General features: G+C 49.2%; 1 protein-coding gene across 1 annotated transcript in view; it reads left to right on the top strand.

Annotated features, from left to right (window-relative positions):
* Positions 1–5,596, top strand: part of LOC136962871 (roundabout homolog 2-like) — a gene marked incomplete at its 5' end in the record, with an annotated part of 28,618 nt that extends 23,022 nt beyond the window's left edge. Inside the window, 5 exon segments of the mRNA XM_067256768.1 lie at positions 1,113–1,284; positions 2,387–2,644; positions 3,572–3,786; positions 5,031–5,195; positions 5,349–5,596. Of these exon segments, the coding sequence (XP_067112869.1) occupies positions 1,113–1,284; positions 2,387–2,644; positions 3,572–3,786; positions 5,031–5,195; positions 5,349–5,596 (1,058 nt within the window).
* Positions 5,597–16,652: the final 11,056 nt, after the last annotated feature.

Here is a 16,652-nt window from a genome sequence, read left to right on the forward strand (position 1 = left end):
AAATGGACCCTGAGGATATTGTTCCTAATCGCTCGTCTCTCCTCACGTCGATTCTCCCTCTGTGCCCTGGGAGCTCCTTTAGCCCAGAAATGTCAGAGAATTACTCTGCGTTCCTTATGGTTAATGTGATTAGCTTAGGCAGTGCCCTCTTTGTGTTCTGACCCGTGGGTATACAATTAGCGTGGTTGCGTGAGCGCTGGCGTGCTGGAGGGGTGCGGGCGTGCTGGAGGGGCGTGGGCCCTGTCCCAGCCTGCTCAGGGCTACTGTTACCTGGGAGATGAAGAACAGAGGTGGTGTGGGGGAGCAGGCAGAGAGCAGGGGGAGGAGAGGAGGAGGGAGGAGAGGAGTAGGGGGGAGGGAGAGGAGGGGGGAGGAGAGGAGAGGAAGGGAGGGGGGGAGGAGAGGGGAGGGGATGGCCGCTGGTCTCAGGAATGTCTCTATTCTCAGTCATGTTGACATGGCTAACTCCTCCGTCTCATCCAGAACGTTCTTCTTGTTGCCTCCTGCCTCGCTCCGTGGGAGCTTCCCACACTAGCTTTCGTTTGTTGTGCTTCCCATCTCTGGTGTGTGTGTGTGTGTGTGTGTGTGTGTGGGTGTGTGTGTGGGTGTGTAACCCAGAGGGAATAGTACTGTCTCATTAAAACCCACAGCCAGGAGCAGTAGGGATGTCTTAGTATTGTGTGGCTATGACCAGACTGATAAGATAAGAAGCTGTATCTCTGACTCCCTCCCTCTCTCTCTCTCTCTCCCCCTCTCTCCGTCTCTCCCTCTCTCTCCCCCCCTTCCTCTATCTCTCCCTCTCTCTCTCCGTCTCTCCCTCTTCTCACCCCCCCTCCCTCTATCTCTCCCTCTCTCCCCCCCTCCCTCCCTCCCTCTCTCTCTCCCTCTCCCCCCCTCCCTCTCTCTCTCTCTCTCTCCCCCTCTCTCCCTCTCTCTCCCTCTCTCCCCCCCCCCCTCCCCCCTCCCTCTCCTCTCTCTCTCCCCCCTCCCTCTCTCTCTCTCTCTCTCTCTCTCTCTCTCCCCCCCCTCCCTCCCTCTCTCTCTCTCTCTCTCTCTCTCTCCCTCTCCCTCCTCCCTCCCCTCCCTCCCTCCCTCCTCCCTCCCTCCCTCCCTCCCTCTCTCTCTAGGGGGGAAGGGGGGGAAGAAGAAGAAGACAAAGGCAGGAACAAAGAGCTCCAAGTCCAGCGGCTCGTGTTGGGCCAACATGCCCCTGCCGCCCCCTCCCATGCACCCCCTGCCCGGGACGGAGGTGGACCACTACCACCCGGATAACCACGGGGCAGGGTACGCTGCACACACACACACAACCCACCCGACACACACATACAGACAACCCACCCGACACACACACACACACAAACAACCCACCCGACACACTGAAACACAGACAACCCACCCGACACACACTGAAACACTCACACATACTCACAAAACAACCCACCTACACACAAGTACACATATACAAATGGCCCACCTCAGTAGAGCAGCTAGGAGCCGTGCTTCCTCTGGTCTGGCCAGGCCCTCTGCTCTCCCAGCACTCTGCTGAGAGGACAGGGAACCTGCTCCTAATTGGCTGTTACCAGCAGGCTCCCTACCTCTCCTAGAGCTCTCTCTCTCTTCCTAGCTGCGCGTGTGTGTGTGTGTGTGTGGAGCATGTGGATTGGTGTGTGTGTGTGTGTGTAATTGTGGTTGTTTGTGCATGTGTGGTTTTGAATGTGTGTGTGTATTTGTAGCAGTATTCATTGTGTGTGTGTGTGTGTGTGTGTGTGTGTGTGTGTCTTTGATGAGTAGCAGGCTGTTACTGGGAGCAGTTCACACACTGCTGAGCAGGCTCCCTCTGTCTGCTCTCGTCAAGTGTGTGTGTGCATGTGTGCGTTTGTGTGCTACAATTCCCGCTGCCTGGTCTCGTCAAGCAGAGAAAACAGCCCTCATTACTCTGCATTGTGTGTGTGTGTGGGTGTGGGTGTGTGTGTGTAGAGGACTAGCTGGAAAAATAAACACTTTTCTGTCAATATTATTCAGATGTGCAGCTCTGAGGACTGGCTCTGTATAAACTAAAGTTACAGTTTCTCTATTTTTGTTCTTGAGCGATTCGTATTAGATTTAAATATTCGAACTTGTGACGTTAATCCTTCAATATACACACACTTTAATGTCACTTAGTTCTTGTTATTCGATATTGAGATATATTCTCAGTTGCAATGTTATGATATTATACCAGTGGTGGAAATTCTGAGAATCAATCTTAGTTAAATGGTTCCCTTGTCCTGACAGGGTTAGTTTTGGCTATATTAGATATTGAGATATAAATATTCTGTGTTGCGATGTCATGATGATGTCATGATGATGTCTCTCCCCCCCCCCCCCCCCCCCCCGCTCCTGACAGGTACAACAATGACAGCTGGGCCCCGCCCCTTCCTGTCCAGACGTACCTCCACCAGGGTCTGGGTGACGAGCTGGACGAGGAGCTCGTTCCCACGCCACCCCTGAGGGGCGTGGCCTCCTCCCCGACGTCCGGCCCCTACAGCCAACCGCCGGCCTCGTCGCTAAGCTCCGCCCACCAGGAGGAGATGCAGTCCATGCTGCAGGCCCACCTGGACGAGCTCACCAGGGCCTACCAGTACGAGGTGGCCAAGCAGGCGTGGTGAGGGGGTGCACACACACACACACACCTGTCTCCCCTCTGAGGGGGCCTTCCGACACACACACACCTACCCCCAAAAAATTTAGTGAAAGTAAAAAGTTGTCAGAAAAATAAATAGTGATGTACTGATACCAGATAAATCTACTTAAGTACAGTAACAAAGTATTTGTACTTGGTTACTTCCATCTGTGGTGATGACCAGGCTGCCTGTGTCTGAGTGAGACTCTTTGATCTCTCTTTTTGTACCGTCTCCACGCTACCTGCCTGAATTACACATCACATTTCAATCGTCAGACCTTCCAGCGACGCTTTACGCCACGCGGAACACAATGGAGCTGTGCTGCTGTTGACTGGACAGGGAAGGTTTTACATATCAATGGCTGGTCTGGAGTGTTTCCCAGCGCTGGTATTTTCGTTCGTCTGCCGTGGGCCCTGGTATTCCTGTCGCCGGGGTGCGATAAAAAAAGCCCTCCATTGATTACGCCTCCGGCGAGCTTTCAGGAAGCTTGTCATGTCGGGGGGGACGCGTGTTGCGGGCTAATGACGGGGTGGGCGCTACGACGACGCGGGGAAAAGAGCCAGTAATTGCACATGCAGCCTGTTTGCGGCATGGCGTGGCACGAGGCGTCATGGCTGACAGCTGTGGGCGAGATAACAGACATGTTAGTGACAGGCCTGCCCATCTCACCATTCTCCTCCCTTCAGCTAGCCAATTACCTCACCATTGTGTTAGAGCACAGGCAGGGACCCAGGAATTAGCCCTCCGACAAACACGAACGCTTAGAGGAATTCATTCAATCTCCGCACGCATTCAGACACACACACACTCACCCTCTCAGCCATGCTGATCGAGACCTCTGTTGTTGGTGGAGCAGCATCTCTGGGTCCTGTCCAGCACGCTCACGTGGGCTCTCTGTTTTTCATCAGGCACATGAAGGGCAGCCCCCACCTGACCAAGGCCCCCGGGCCAGCCCCCCCCGGGCCAGCCCTGGGCTTCCTGTCGGCCACGCTGGGGCCAGAGCTGGGCACCGCTCTGCAGTCCGAGGAGGACGAAGAGGAGGACGAAGGCTACGGCATGTCACGGAAACTCAGCGGCTTTGAGTACACTCCTGGACGCAGCGTAGATCACCTGGATGGCTCAGGTTAGACACACACACTCCCATGTACACAGGCACGCACATACACACCTACACACTCCCATATACACACACACATACCCATACACTCCCATATACACAGGCATGCACACACACACACAATCACATTCACATATATCCATATCGTCAGGCTGGCTGGTAGGACACAGGGTTTGTGAACAGCCAGTAATGACTGCAAGCTCCACTCTGCCTTCATTCAGGCCCCAGTGATCCACTAACGGACGCAGTCTCAACTGACAGCTTTCTGATTTCCAATTTCCTCCTCGGCAACATGTGACACTCTGACCAACCGCAAGACTGATTGTTTCACATTGTGAAATTCACTCTCATTAACTCTAACAAGAAATTGAATGAAAACGAGAAACGAGACAGATTTGTTCAGACACATCAATGAAATCCATCTCCCACCAAAGACAGAAACGTTTGACTTTCGACTTTTTTGATTTCTAATGGAGGCTATCATTTCTTTTTGACATCTCATTTGGCTGATTCAAACTCTATTTGTCATGTACTGGGCTTGGAAGCCATATTGCAGTAGTCTGGCTAATGACTGGAGCATCCGAACCCCCTACAGTATGAGGGAGTTAGAATGAAAGGTCGCTAGCGAGGACTGTGAGAGAAAACCTGAACTACTTTGCTGACCCGTGGAGTTTTGGTATGTGGGGGTGTTAGTGTGTGTGATAGTGTGTGTGTGTGCGTGTTGGATAGTGTGTGTGTGTGTGTGTGTGTGTGTGTGTGATAGAGAGGGACCTCTGGTGGTGCAGGCAGTTTGTCTCCAGATGATGGACCATGAGGAGGGCCGCGGTGACACAGGGACCTCTGCCCGTACGGACGCAGGTTGTGATGAAGTGGCCTGCAGCAGTGATCTGCTGTGTGGTCAGGAGAGAGCAGCTCTATCAGCTTATCTGTACAGAGGTCTATCCTGCCTGCCCCCCAGAGACTGCCCCCTCCTCTCACACACACACACACACACACCACACAGAGATGGCTAATACAGTTAGGATACAGTTGTTTGCCTTGTATTTGGGAACATTTAGAAGTCACATCTACGTCTGATAGGCTTCTCATGTGAGGTCTGCTGCATCTTCTACACACAACGCTACATTTGGACTGCATGACTAACTCTCACACCCCTCCCCCCCCCTGCTCCTCTCTGCCTCCCGCCCCTGCTCCTACCCCCCCCCCCCCTCCTACCCCCCTGCTCCTCTCCTCCCCCTCCCTCTCTGCAGGTAACGGCTTCTCCCAGCGCGGGCGTCCGGGGAGCTCTGGTTCTGTGGAGGGGGGGGCCCTGGGCTCCCACAGCCTGGGCCACCAGAGGGGCCCCCCCACGGGGAAGAAGGGCCGGGCGGAGACCGTGGGGACCCTGCCCAGGAGGAGAGACACCAGCTCAGAGGGTAGGCTGTGTCCTGGCCCCTAACGCCCCCTAACCACAGGCCAGAGCTGAGGGGACTGACGTTCAGTGTTCTTACCTCCCTCTCTCTCTCTCTCTCCCTCCTTCCCTCTCCCTCTTCCCTTTCCTACCTACTCCCCCCCCCCCCCCCCCTCAGGGCCCCCCCTGGCCCAGGACCCTCTCCACAGTGTGGGGGCCCGTCTGCATGGCCAGTGGGCTCCTGGGGCCTCGGGCCCCCCTGAGGAGTGCATGGTGTCCACCCTGGAGAGGCAGCACCTGGCCCCATGGACAGCCCCCTCCAGGGGCACCCTGGGGAGAGGGGGCCACCACAGACCAGAGCACCCCCCCAACGGGCTGCCACCGGCCAGTGGCACGGACCAGACCTACGGGGACCGATGTAAGTAGAGATGGATGCATGGAGGAGAGAGTGGATAGATGGATGGAGAGAGTAGATAGATTGATAGATGGATGGAGAGAGAGTGGATAGATGGATGGAGAGAGAGAGTAGATAGATTGATAGATGGATGGAGAGAGTAGATAGATTGATAGATGGATGGAGAAAGTGGATAGATGGATGGAGAGAGTAGATAGATTGATAGATGGATGGAGAGAGATAGAGGGGGATGGATGTATTAATGTTATGCTGTAACTTTCTAGTTGGCGCCGAAAATGGCTACCTAGGTAGGCTCTCCTGCCAAAGTAAATTCCTTGTTTGTGCAAACTTTCATGGCGAATAAACACCAATTCTGATTCTATTATGGAGAGATAAAGAGAAAGATGGTGGGAGAAAGGGATAATGAAAGTGAGAAAGATGGATAGTGAGAAAGGGATGGGGGTGGTTGTGTTCCCACAAGGGAGTCTCTCTACAGGGAGTCTCTCCACAGTCAAAGTCTAGAACGGTTTGCATCGTCATTTCAGGAAGTCCGACCGTCTCTTCTTGCTTTGGTTTCAGAATCTTGGTGATGATCTGACCCCTTCAGTGATGCCTGTCCCAGGACAACTAGTCGATAAGTGCAATGAGATTTCCCTCTGTGGATGACCCAGGACGGAGAGAGATGGTGGAGGGAGGATGGAGAGAAGTAGAACGAGGAGAGAGAGAAGGGGGGAATGAGAAGCTGTAAATGTGATGTACAGTAGAGACTCAAGGACATCGTCACAGTGTTCTTTCTGCAGTGCTATGTCCCTCCCTCCTACTAAAGATTATGTCACCTTTCTCCCTGTGTCCCCCACACACGATGTACAAACTCACTTCTACTGAAGCAAAACGACAAATCACACGTTCAACTGTTGACCGATGAAAGTGAAAGGACTTGCGTTTCTTGTAAATATGTTTATTTTTCTTTTTGTATTCCTCATTTTTCTTTGCTTTGCTATGCAAGCCAAAATCTGACATTGAAGTTGTTTATTTTTTATTGTGATCTTACATAGTGATGGACTGTGGTGCCACATTTGTTTTGTTTAGGTTTTTTTTTCATAAATGCTTGAAAATGTTTGCTTAAATTGTTGATGGAGTTACCGTAATGTAGTTTATTTTGCACAGATTGTTTTGGTGACGATAAGCACAAACTGACCAGGCCTCTCCAAACTAGGGGACTGAAGCCAGGAGAAGGAAGGGCGTCCATGCTATTAGCAAAACAGAAGAAATATACAGTAATATATGAAACAGTGCAAGCTTATGAAAGATGTATTGAGAGATTTAAGAAACCATGAAAAAAAAAAAAATGACAAAAAAAAACTGCTGCCACAAGAACGTTTTTCACATGGATTTTGTTTTTACAAACCAAATCTTGAAAAAAGAGGCTAAGGGGGCCGTTGGACATTGCGTACTGTACATGTTTACTACCTGCGGGTTACTATGGTAACTGGGCGGCGACAACAACACCTCCGTTCGCAACGCGTCCGTATGTCTGTGTGTTAGATGCGTGCGCGCGCAGGGTCCCTGAGTGACGGGAGAGTTACCGGACCTTTGATGCCGCGCCAGGAAGACAGATGTCGGAGGAAGGAACAAGAAGGGGTGGGGCATCCCGTCCGTCCCACGAGGGCGTGTCCAGGTACAACCCAGATGCTGAGGTCCAGAACCGCTTCTTTGCCTGCGTTGCCATGGGAACAGAGTGAGCAAAGGAGAGAGAGAGGGAGGGAGGGAGTGGAGAAATGTTGGCCATGAGAAAATTGACTGCCTGACTAGCTTTACATAACTTGGGACGCACTCACTGTGGTAAGCATGATTAGCAACTATATGCAATTAGATTAGAAACTCGTTGGCCAGCAGTTTAGTTATTTTTCCCCACTGGCCGCCTCTCCTTACACAGAAGGACCGCTGGTCCCAATAACGGTTTTCTGCTTGCATCTCATTCAAACTGACGACAGCTTGTCGTGGATAAGTAAACATTAGCAAAGCAAACACAGCCCGACCGTGAAGATTTGAGGAAGTGTTGCTGTGAGGTGAAAGGGCGTCTGGGTTTCAACCAACGGGATTCACCATGCAGTGTTCCTCACTTATTTCTACCGTTCTTTTATGATTGTTCCTCGTATCGGCCCAGTGTAAAGAATCGGTACCTGCCCAATCTGTTCTGTCCTCAGGAATACACAGGCACGTACGTGAGGTGTGACCGTTTTTTCAGTCCTATAATGCAAAATAAACGTGTATGTGGAATATAAGACATGTCGTGTCTGTTGTGCCTCGACTTGAGCGCTCATCCTTGATGGAAGCGCATTACTGCAAGTGTGGAGTAGTGTGTTTTAGCTTCAAGATGGCTAATTAGAACAATAAATAAGCTAATATGAAAATGTTCGGCTATCAAGCACAGCATAGTAGTTCGAGGACGCCTCTGTCAAAGTCTAACTAAGCGAAAATGTCTCTAACTCAGAGATAATAGGGTAAGGGAAAGAGTGATCGGTCCATTTCTACGCATCCGTCTCCTCCCTCGTTCCTCCACCGAGCAGAACGCGGTTTGGCTCGTGAGGAAATGTCACAGCCATCCATCCCCAAAGAAATTCTCGCAGAAGTCAGACAGGGCAGGTCTTTCATAACTCCACTCCCACAGGGCAGACCGGGTGCGGGTGTCAGACCTGGAGGGGAAGATGATGGAGGTGACGTTTCCCGGGCTGGGTTTGTGTCCATCATGTAAAATGGCCTACAAAAGCCTGAAAGTGTAAACGTTGAGGTGATTACGCTGCAGACATTAGAAGCGTCACCAAACTCATTTACCGCGATCACGCCGCACAAAACTGTAATCTCTTTGATTTATTGAGTTGAGGGGGATGTTCCATGGGCAACAGTGCTTCACAAGTCCATCTCTCAAACCATACTCACCGCCACTCATAACTCACGCAACCACAATGAGATCACATTAGTATCTCAAATGTACTCATCAATGTTGCCTTCAGTAATGCTCACTGTCTGCTAGTCTCCATATGCACCATGGTTTATGTACATTCTGGTAAAACTCGTGGTATTAAAATTGTGTTAAAACTAACTACCTCATATTAATCTCCTGCGAATGCATTCCATATTTGTTTAATTTGGACTCAACCTTTTAGTGTATGGTGATATGGAGCTTCGCGCGTGTCGACTCGCTCGTCCATGACTGGTGACATTTGGCTAATTGGAAGGTCTGAACGGAGCGGATGTTTGATTACACATGAGCTGAGCGGACGGCAGCGTGAGCCTGCTCCGTAGCTCCACTGCCCCCAGGTGGCGGGGGTGTGTGGAGAGCTTGGCTCTTTGACCTTCAGCTCTTTCCTTGGCCAATTTGTCTTCGTCCCTCCTTCCCGCGCTCATTATTCATCTCCTTTTCTGCAGTTGGCACTTTCCACGGTGTCTTTGACATATACCAGCAAGACCTTTTCTGCTTTCCTCTGACAGAGGGCATTGAGGCCGTACGAATATAGGCAATATATTAGCCTGTCAATTGTTGTTCCGTAACCTTATGGCTTCTACCTTTGCAGAAGCAGCGCGCCTCAATTTACTGTTTGTGACTCATTTGTAACCGACGCGCAATGTACAAATCCTTATCCCGCCTGGCCTGTCAGTTTGAGTGGTTATGCACGAGGGGAAAGGTGCAGCTGCCAGAATGGTTGTGTCTATCTGAAGCGGAGCCTATAGCCGTGTTCAGGGGTGATAGCCTTCGATAACACCGTCTCAACCTCCATGAGGTTCTCCGACAGTGAGGCAGACCTGGACGTCAGCACATGGTGAACCTAGAAGAGAGTGGACGATAAACTGTGAAATTGCAAAAATGAAAACATGGAAACATTCACACCGCACACACTCACTCACACACGCACACCTGCATTTGATGATAAACCATAAAAGTGAGAAAATGTGAATTGACAAAGACGAGGCGGATGTCCTTGAACGTCAATGGGAGCAGGATAAAGAGGTAGACCTCGGTAGCTGCTGGATCCTACGCTGTTCCGCGAGATGGAAGTGAAAACAACCTTCAACAAAGGCAAGCCTCACAGTCACGCGCCCCCCCCCCCCCCCCCCTTTCATCAGTATGTGTGGATTTCTATCGTGACATTTTACATGAAAAGCCCATATTATAAGCACAGTGATTTTTGTGTGTACGGGTTGTGTGTATGTGTGGCGCGCATCTGTCTGAGTGCATGCGCGGGGTGCATGTGTGTGAATGTGTGTATACTAACATCATTACCCCCAAATGAGCACATGATGAATTCATTTGATTCCTCACATTGTCCAATGATAAGACAGTTGACTATTTCTTTTCACCTTCCATCTCTCTCTGATTGGCCTGGTTTTGCTGCCAGCTCACGTGAGGCACTCTCTCTGTCTGCTCCAGCCAGCCACACTGACTCCAGCTAAAGTTTTAGTTTCAGCACTTTGAGAGAACAACTCGCCAGATGGTCCAGCTAACTGCTTTTATTTCAAAGCAGCTGCTATGCCTCTCCCTTAATCAAATAAAAAGCCACGCGAAGGCCACCGACATTAATCACGTATGAGCCCAAGGATAAAGAGACTGAGAGAAATAAACACACAAACACACACGTTTACACAAGCACAAACCGACAGACAGACACACGCATGCAACACACACACATGCACTCCCAGACACGTCGCAGATGCGTAGAGGTTAAGGTATCCAGCCACAGCAGACGTGCGGCGCGGCTGCAGACGGTGTACGGTACCTGGCTCTGCCGCCGGGCGTGTTTGCGTTTGCCATATGGGCCGTTTCCCTGGGTGGAGTTAGGCGTGAGGAAGGTGTGATTCCCCGGGGCGGCCCGGAGAGGGAGGAGCCCCTGCCTACTGACAGAGTGCTAACAGAGTGAGACTTGTGGGGACAACGTGACATTCACTGTCCTCTACATCGTGTCTCCTCTGCCTGCCTGTCTGTCTGTCTGTCGGCCTACTGTCTGTCTGTCGGCCTACTGTCTGTCTGTCTGTATGCCTACTGTCTGTCTGTCTGTCGGTCTACTGTCTGTCTGTCTGTCTGTCGGCCTACTGTCTGTCTGTCTGTCGGCCTACTGTCTGTCTGTATGCCTGTCGGCCTACTGTCTGTCTCTCGGCCTACAGTCTGTCTGTCTGTCGGCCTACTGTCTGTCTCTCTGCCTGTTGGCCTACTGTCTGTCTGTCTGTCTGCCTGTCGGTCTACTGTCTGTCTGTTTAATATAAAGAAACAGTATTAGCTCAGACTTAATGAACAAACTGCACACCTTAGCCTAATGTTTACCATTCTGACAGATTGAATCCTTTTAGATCTACGAAATTGGTTCTATTGTCCTCCAGCGCGGAATAAGATCAAGACTGATAGCAACAACAAATGAATAACAATATACGTTGATTTTCATTCATTACGTTAAGCTCCGCTTCCTGGGAGGGAACATTCATCCACAGACACCCTGGTCCCTCTCTATCCTGGTGGAGGTGGAAACAGAGGCACAGAATTGAGGTACGGAGGCAGGCCGCCCCTCCTGCCTCCATTACTGTTAATAATTTAAACAGAATTTGACTCAAGGGGTTCTCTCCCCTGCTTGCCGTTGCAGTCTTGTCACACAGCATTCTGGGAAGTCATTCCACTGAAGCAGGAAATTAACTCAAGAGTTGGAGGGGGTGGGGGGGTCTAGATGCAGGGAAGGTGGGCCTTATGAAACGGTTAACATTTCCTAATCAAAGAGAAAAGGGGTGAGTACTGTAGACAGGCTCATGGTGGGCTGAGGTGAGGGGTAACCTTTCAGCATCACCGGTCCTCAATGTGAGATGTGATATTAACATGACGATCATAACAGGAAAATAATATTAACAGGTAAATTGTGAAGGCAGCTAGCATCCGTGGTTTGGAAAAAAACTCACAGCGGTGTCTCCCTCTCTCTCTCTCTCTCTCTCTCTCTCTCTCTCTCTCTCTCTCTCTCTCTCTCTCTCTCTCTCTCTCTCTCTCTCTCTATCTCTCTATCTCACTCTCTGCTGTATTAGCCCTGGATCGTAGGCGGTAATTAGAGCCATTTTCCCTTCCTCTGATGCTTGATGGAGGCAGGATTCGGAAAGCCGGGGTGCCTGCAGAGAGGGACATTAAATCCCTCTTGTCGTTGTTTAATTGACTCAGCGTGCGGGGGTGTGGGTGTGTGGGAGGGGAGAGGGGAGAGGAAGGGGTTTTAATCCAGGGTGCCTGACTGGGTTTAATTGCATGGGCAGGCAGGGAGGGGGGTAGGGTGCCAGGGGATTACCCTCTCATCCCCTCCCACAGAGGAGAGCTGGGTGGCGGGCTGCCCCCCCCCCTATGCTCCAGCTTCCTCCTGGAGCACCCTGCAGGTAGACAGAACCTCCACTGACGGAGAACTGACCTCTTCAATCCCAGTCAAGGACGGGCGCATTCAGGCTCTGGAGGTAGACAATAGTAATCCTTGCTCTGCACACTGGGGAAAAGAGAAATCGCTGATATTTAGATATCCGGTGAAATGAGACTCCTTGGAACCTGCCTCCATCAGCCGTACCTCAACCGTAGACACCCAGCCTCACAACAGGCCTGACCTGGACAGCACCCTGCTGTACTTCTGAACTCTACTGTACTGTACTATTACTTCTGTTTAACCGGGACTGTGATGTTGATGTGGTCTTTCTTCTCTCTGAACGCTACCACACGGTGATGGCCGTGTAGTTTGGGGCCGTGGTCGCTAGCCAGCAGGTTCTGTCTCCATGGAGATCTCTAAAGACTCCATTACCAGTGCGTGTGCTCTCCCTGGGCGAGCGAGCTTGTCCACACCAGGCTGTAATGAAGACGGATGAACTCGCTTTATTTGCTGATGCTGACAGGAAAGGCCTGTCTCGCCTGTGCTGCCATCCATCATCAAAGCGTGTATTCTCTAAAGGGGATGTTTGTGTGCGCTTGTGTGTTCACGCTTGTGTGTGTGTTTTTTTTGCTTACGTGCGTTTTGCGCGCGTGTGTATGCCTGTGTGTTAGTGCGTAACCCTTTATTTTTGATACTGCACTACACACACTGTATATCATTTTCTAATATTGAATTTAGGAGCAGTCGGATGAGTAGGCGAAATAATCAATGATAATGTGTGGTGTGATCGCTTCTCTGCTAATTTACTCCCTCTTTCTGGTCTGTAAATCTGAGTCATCGCTTCCTACAGATGGGGGGGGTTCAAGGGAAATATAGATGAAATACATGACCTAATTAATGGACGAAGCGATAAGGATGGAAATATACGAGTATGACTCACCCCTCTCCGAGCCAGAAAGAGCGGAGGTCCCCCACGGGGCCCGCAGCCCGGCAGGAGAGCCGGGGACCGGACGGTGGAGCGAGGCCCTACCAGTCCAGTCCAGCTGGGTTAATTGTCTTGACCTCCGTGGTACGGCATTAGCCAGGGCGGCTAACGCTAATGAGTTCGGTCCTCACTCACAGCTGCCAGCCGTGCTCTGGTGTCCATCCACTTTGGCAGAGATGGAGAGAGAAGAGAGAGACGAGCCCCGGTTACAACAGCAATCTGTCTCATTTATCAGGAAGCGCAAGGGGCCAGTGATAGTGCAGCACATCTCAGCATCTGGGCTCTGCTGGCGTTGATTATCCAGAGATGTGCTTACAGTTAAACAATGGGAGCAGTCTGAGTGTGTGTGGGGAGGACGGGGGGAGGACGGGGGGGGTGAGAGTGACAGGCTCTTCCACTGCTACAACGTTCTGCCACGTGTGAGGACAAAGACACACACACACACAGTGCACGCAGGTACGCACTTACACACTCATCTACTCCCCTTCACACTCACACACTACCACATGAAGGTAACCGCTTCTTGACACACGCACACTTACAGGTTACGCCAGATACACACACACACACACACACACACACACACACACACACACACACACACACTGGCAGGTACGCCCTCACACACTCAAAGTGAATCACACCTGTGCTAGACTCCAGTGTCTCTTGCCATTGACAGCTCACAGCTGCTTTGTTAATTAAGCAGGCAGGTTCATGAGGGAGGTTAATTAAGCAGCGTGTCTCATCGCGTTCCCAGAAAGACTCTCTCTTTAGGGGGACACGCACTTCACTTCTCTCTCTCTTCATACTCCGTTCCACATCCTTCCCATCTCCTCTCAGAGTGAGGCTTGAATAGGACTTCAACAAGCATAACATGCAGGGTTCGAAATATGGGGGGCTTGGGGGGGGGGGTTTGACCCCCCTAATTAAGACTTGGACCCCCCCAAAAGAGGTAAAAACAACAGGTCGGGGGGGTTGATACATTTATATATCGTTCTAACCTGTAATCGTAAATATTACTTTACGCCCTGGAGAAGAAGTTGACCCCCCAATTATCATTGTATAATTCGCACTCTGTTTCTAACCAACTAAACTAAAGAGAATCTTCCTGAGATTAACACATCCCACATCTCACATGACCACAATGTAACTTTTAAGTTAAAATAAACAATAATAAAAAAAAAATTTTCTAAACAATAAAACGTTTTAAAAACTGAGCAGTTGTCCTTTCTCAAGTCTGTATTTTGCTGTAGTCTATGTTTGCTTTAAGCATTTGGCTCATTTGTCTCGCACTCTTAAAATGTGTTTTCATAATATTTGCCTTTTTATTGGACAGTGAGAGAACGGAAGCAGGAGTAAGATAGCAATATTTATTTTTGAGGTTATGGAACACTTAGGCTTCCCAACACTAGATGGCGATAATGCATCATTGGTTGCAATCTGCCGTAGTCTACCCTCAGCCTCAGAAGAAAAATTGTGTCACCCCAAAAAAATATGTCGGCGTTCTTGATGTCCATGTTGTGGCTTCACTGACATGTTTCGTTCCTATAAGTTATCTGGGACGTTGTAGGTAACAAACAGTTCTGCTCCAAAGTCAAGTAAGTCAGATATGCTCGTGAAGGTGTTTTGGTCGTAGCATGGGATGCAGGAATGAGTTCAACATAACAGGTGCAACCATCAAAGAGGAAAAGGGAAAGTTGTTTTCTAATGATATTAAACGTGTAGTTATTAGTCTGTCTTTCGATAATACTGAGTTACTGCTGCCTCAGAGAATCTGGAGATTGTTTCTAATAGAGCTTGACTAAAATGTAATTCTCAAAACTACAATGTTTCCTCCTGTACATGAAGGCTATTGAGAGAGCAGCTTTTCCATCGACACAGTAAAGGGTTGTGTTTTGGTACGCAGATAGATGACGTCTCCATCATTTGGTCGTGTCTCTCTCTGAAGTCGGTTAAGAACTATGAGAAGGCCCTGGAGTAGATGCACGAAAACCTCATCTATTGGCTTCGTTTCACAGCTTAACAGGGAGTCAGATGGCTGAGTGGTGAAGGATTTAAAGTATTTGTGTGTATTCCAATATGTAATGATGGTATTCAATGACACAAATCTGTGTTCTAGAAAGAGTGGTCTGGAGTCGCAGAGGTCCGATAATATCAGCTTTAATGCAGCAGTTGGAAATCAACAAGTACAGAGCTCTGGGGTTGTCTAATAGATAGTGCCGTGCCCGATATGCAGCTGGTGATTACAGTTCTAGAATATGTGTTGTAATGTATTATACATTCTTTAGTGGTTAGGGAGTCAGATGGCTGAGTGGTTAGGGAGTCAGGCTATTAATCAGAAGGTTGTTGGTTCAATTCCTGGCCGTGCTAAAATGATGTTGTGTCCTTGGGCAAGGCACTTCCCCCTATTGCCTCGGGGGAATGTTCCTGTACTTACTGTAAGTCGCTCTGGATAAGAGCGTCTGCTAAATGACTAAATGTAAATGTAAGATCACTCAGTACCTCATCTGACAGTAAGCAACCATACCATCTTGTCTGAACACAAGCTTGGCACCCTGAAGTTTATGTAAGTTAAATATGCAATTTGTCATCCTGACAATAATGCCAAACTGGTTCCCCTCAGCAGAAAAGTGGAACGTAAAGAAGGTTAGAGTCTCGTCTGACTGTTTCTCATTTGTTTTATTTGTTAGCGCCTCAACAACTTATTTGTGCCCATAAAAATGGAAACATTGAAAATACTTAAATGAGATGTATTATAACATTTCATATTCATAATATCTGCTTTGTAGGCTGATGTGATTCGCTATTAGTGTTATTTGTAATTTGTAGTAATTATGCTTTTTCCTTAATAAAGAAAAAAATCACAAAACCGACAAAAAAAATGAAAAGATTCAAGTTGTTGTGTGGTTATTTCCCTCAGTTTATGTAGTTGTGGATTGTGTTTGACATTATGTATTGGACAGTTAACTGAAGTGTGACAGGAAAAGAATGGAGAGGGAGGAAGACACAGAAAAGGGTGAAGGCTGGATTTGAACCCAGGCTGTTGCAGTACTGCCCAAGTTTTCAGAGCATGCAAACTAACCCACTGAGCTAACAGGGGAGCCCTGCTTTCTTCTGGTTTTCTGACACCCCAACTCTGTAGGTTGTTACCACTAGATAGTTCAATGTAAAATTTAAATGTTGAGTGGAGATTGTGATGATCCCTGATAGCTCAGTGGTGAAGGATGTGGGCTACTGTGTGAGGGGTCATATATTCAAATCTGTCTGAAGGATCTTCTTAGCTCAATTTTTGCTCTTCGACATAAATAAAACTCAACTTATAAATAAAACTGACAAAAGGTATTTCTTTTTAGAAGACTGTAACCTCAGCAAACTCTGCGACTACGATTCGATTACAAATGTGGAGTTTAGCTTTCAGTGATGATCAAATTGTTTCATAATATTATGTTCAGTTTAAGTTTATTAGAATTCAGTTCCAAACTAAAATTAACTAAGGGAGTCAGGTGGCTGAGCGGTGAGGGAACCGGGCTAGTAATCTGAAGGTTGCCAGTTCCATTCCCGGTCGTGCACACTGACGTTGTGTCCTTGGGCAAGACACTTCACCCTACTTGCCTCGGGGGAATGTCCCTGTACTTACTGTAAGTCGCTCTGGATAAGAGCGTCTGCTAAATGACTAAATGTAATGTAACTTGATGAATTATGCTATTATGTATATTATGCAGGGAGGTTAAT

The sequence above is a fragment of the Osmerus mordax genome, chromosome 19 (genome assembly GCF_038355195.1).
Source record: "Osmerus mordax isolate fOsmMor3 chromosome 19, fOsmMor3.pri, whole genome shotgun sequence".
In the NCBI taxonomy this organism is placed as follows: domain Eukaryota; kingdom Metazoa; phylum Chordata; class Actinopteri; order Osmeriformes; family Osmeridae; genus Osmerus; species Osmerus mordax.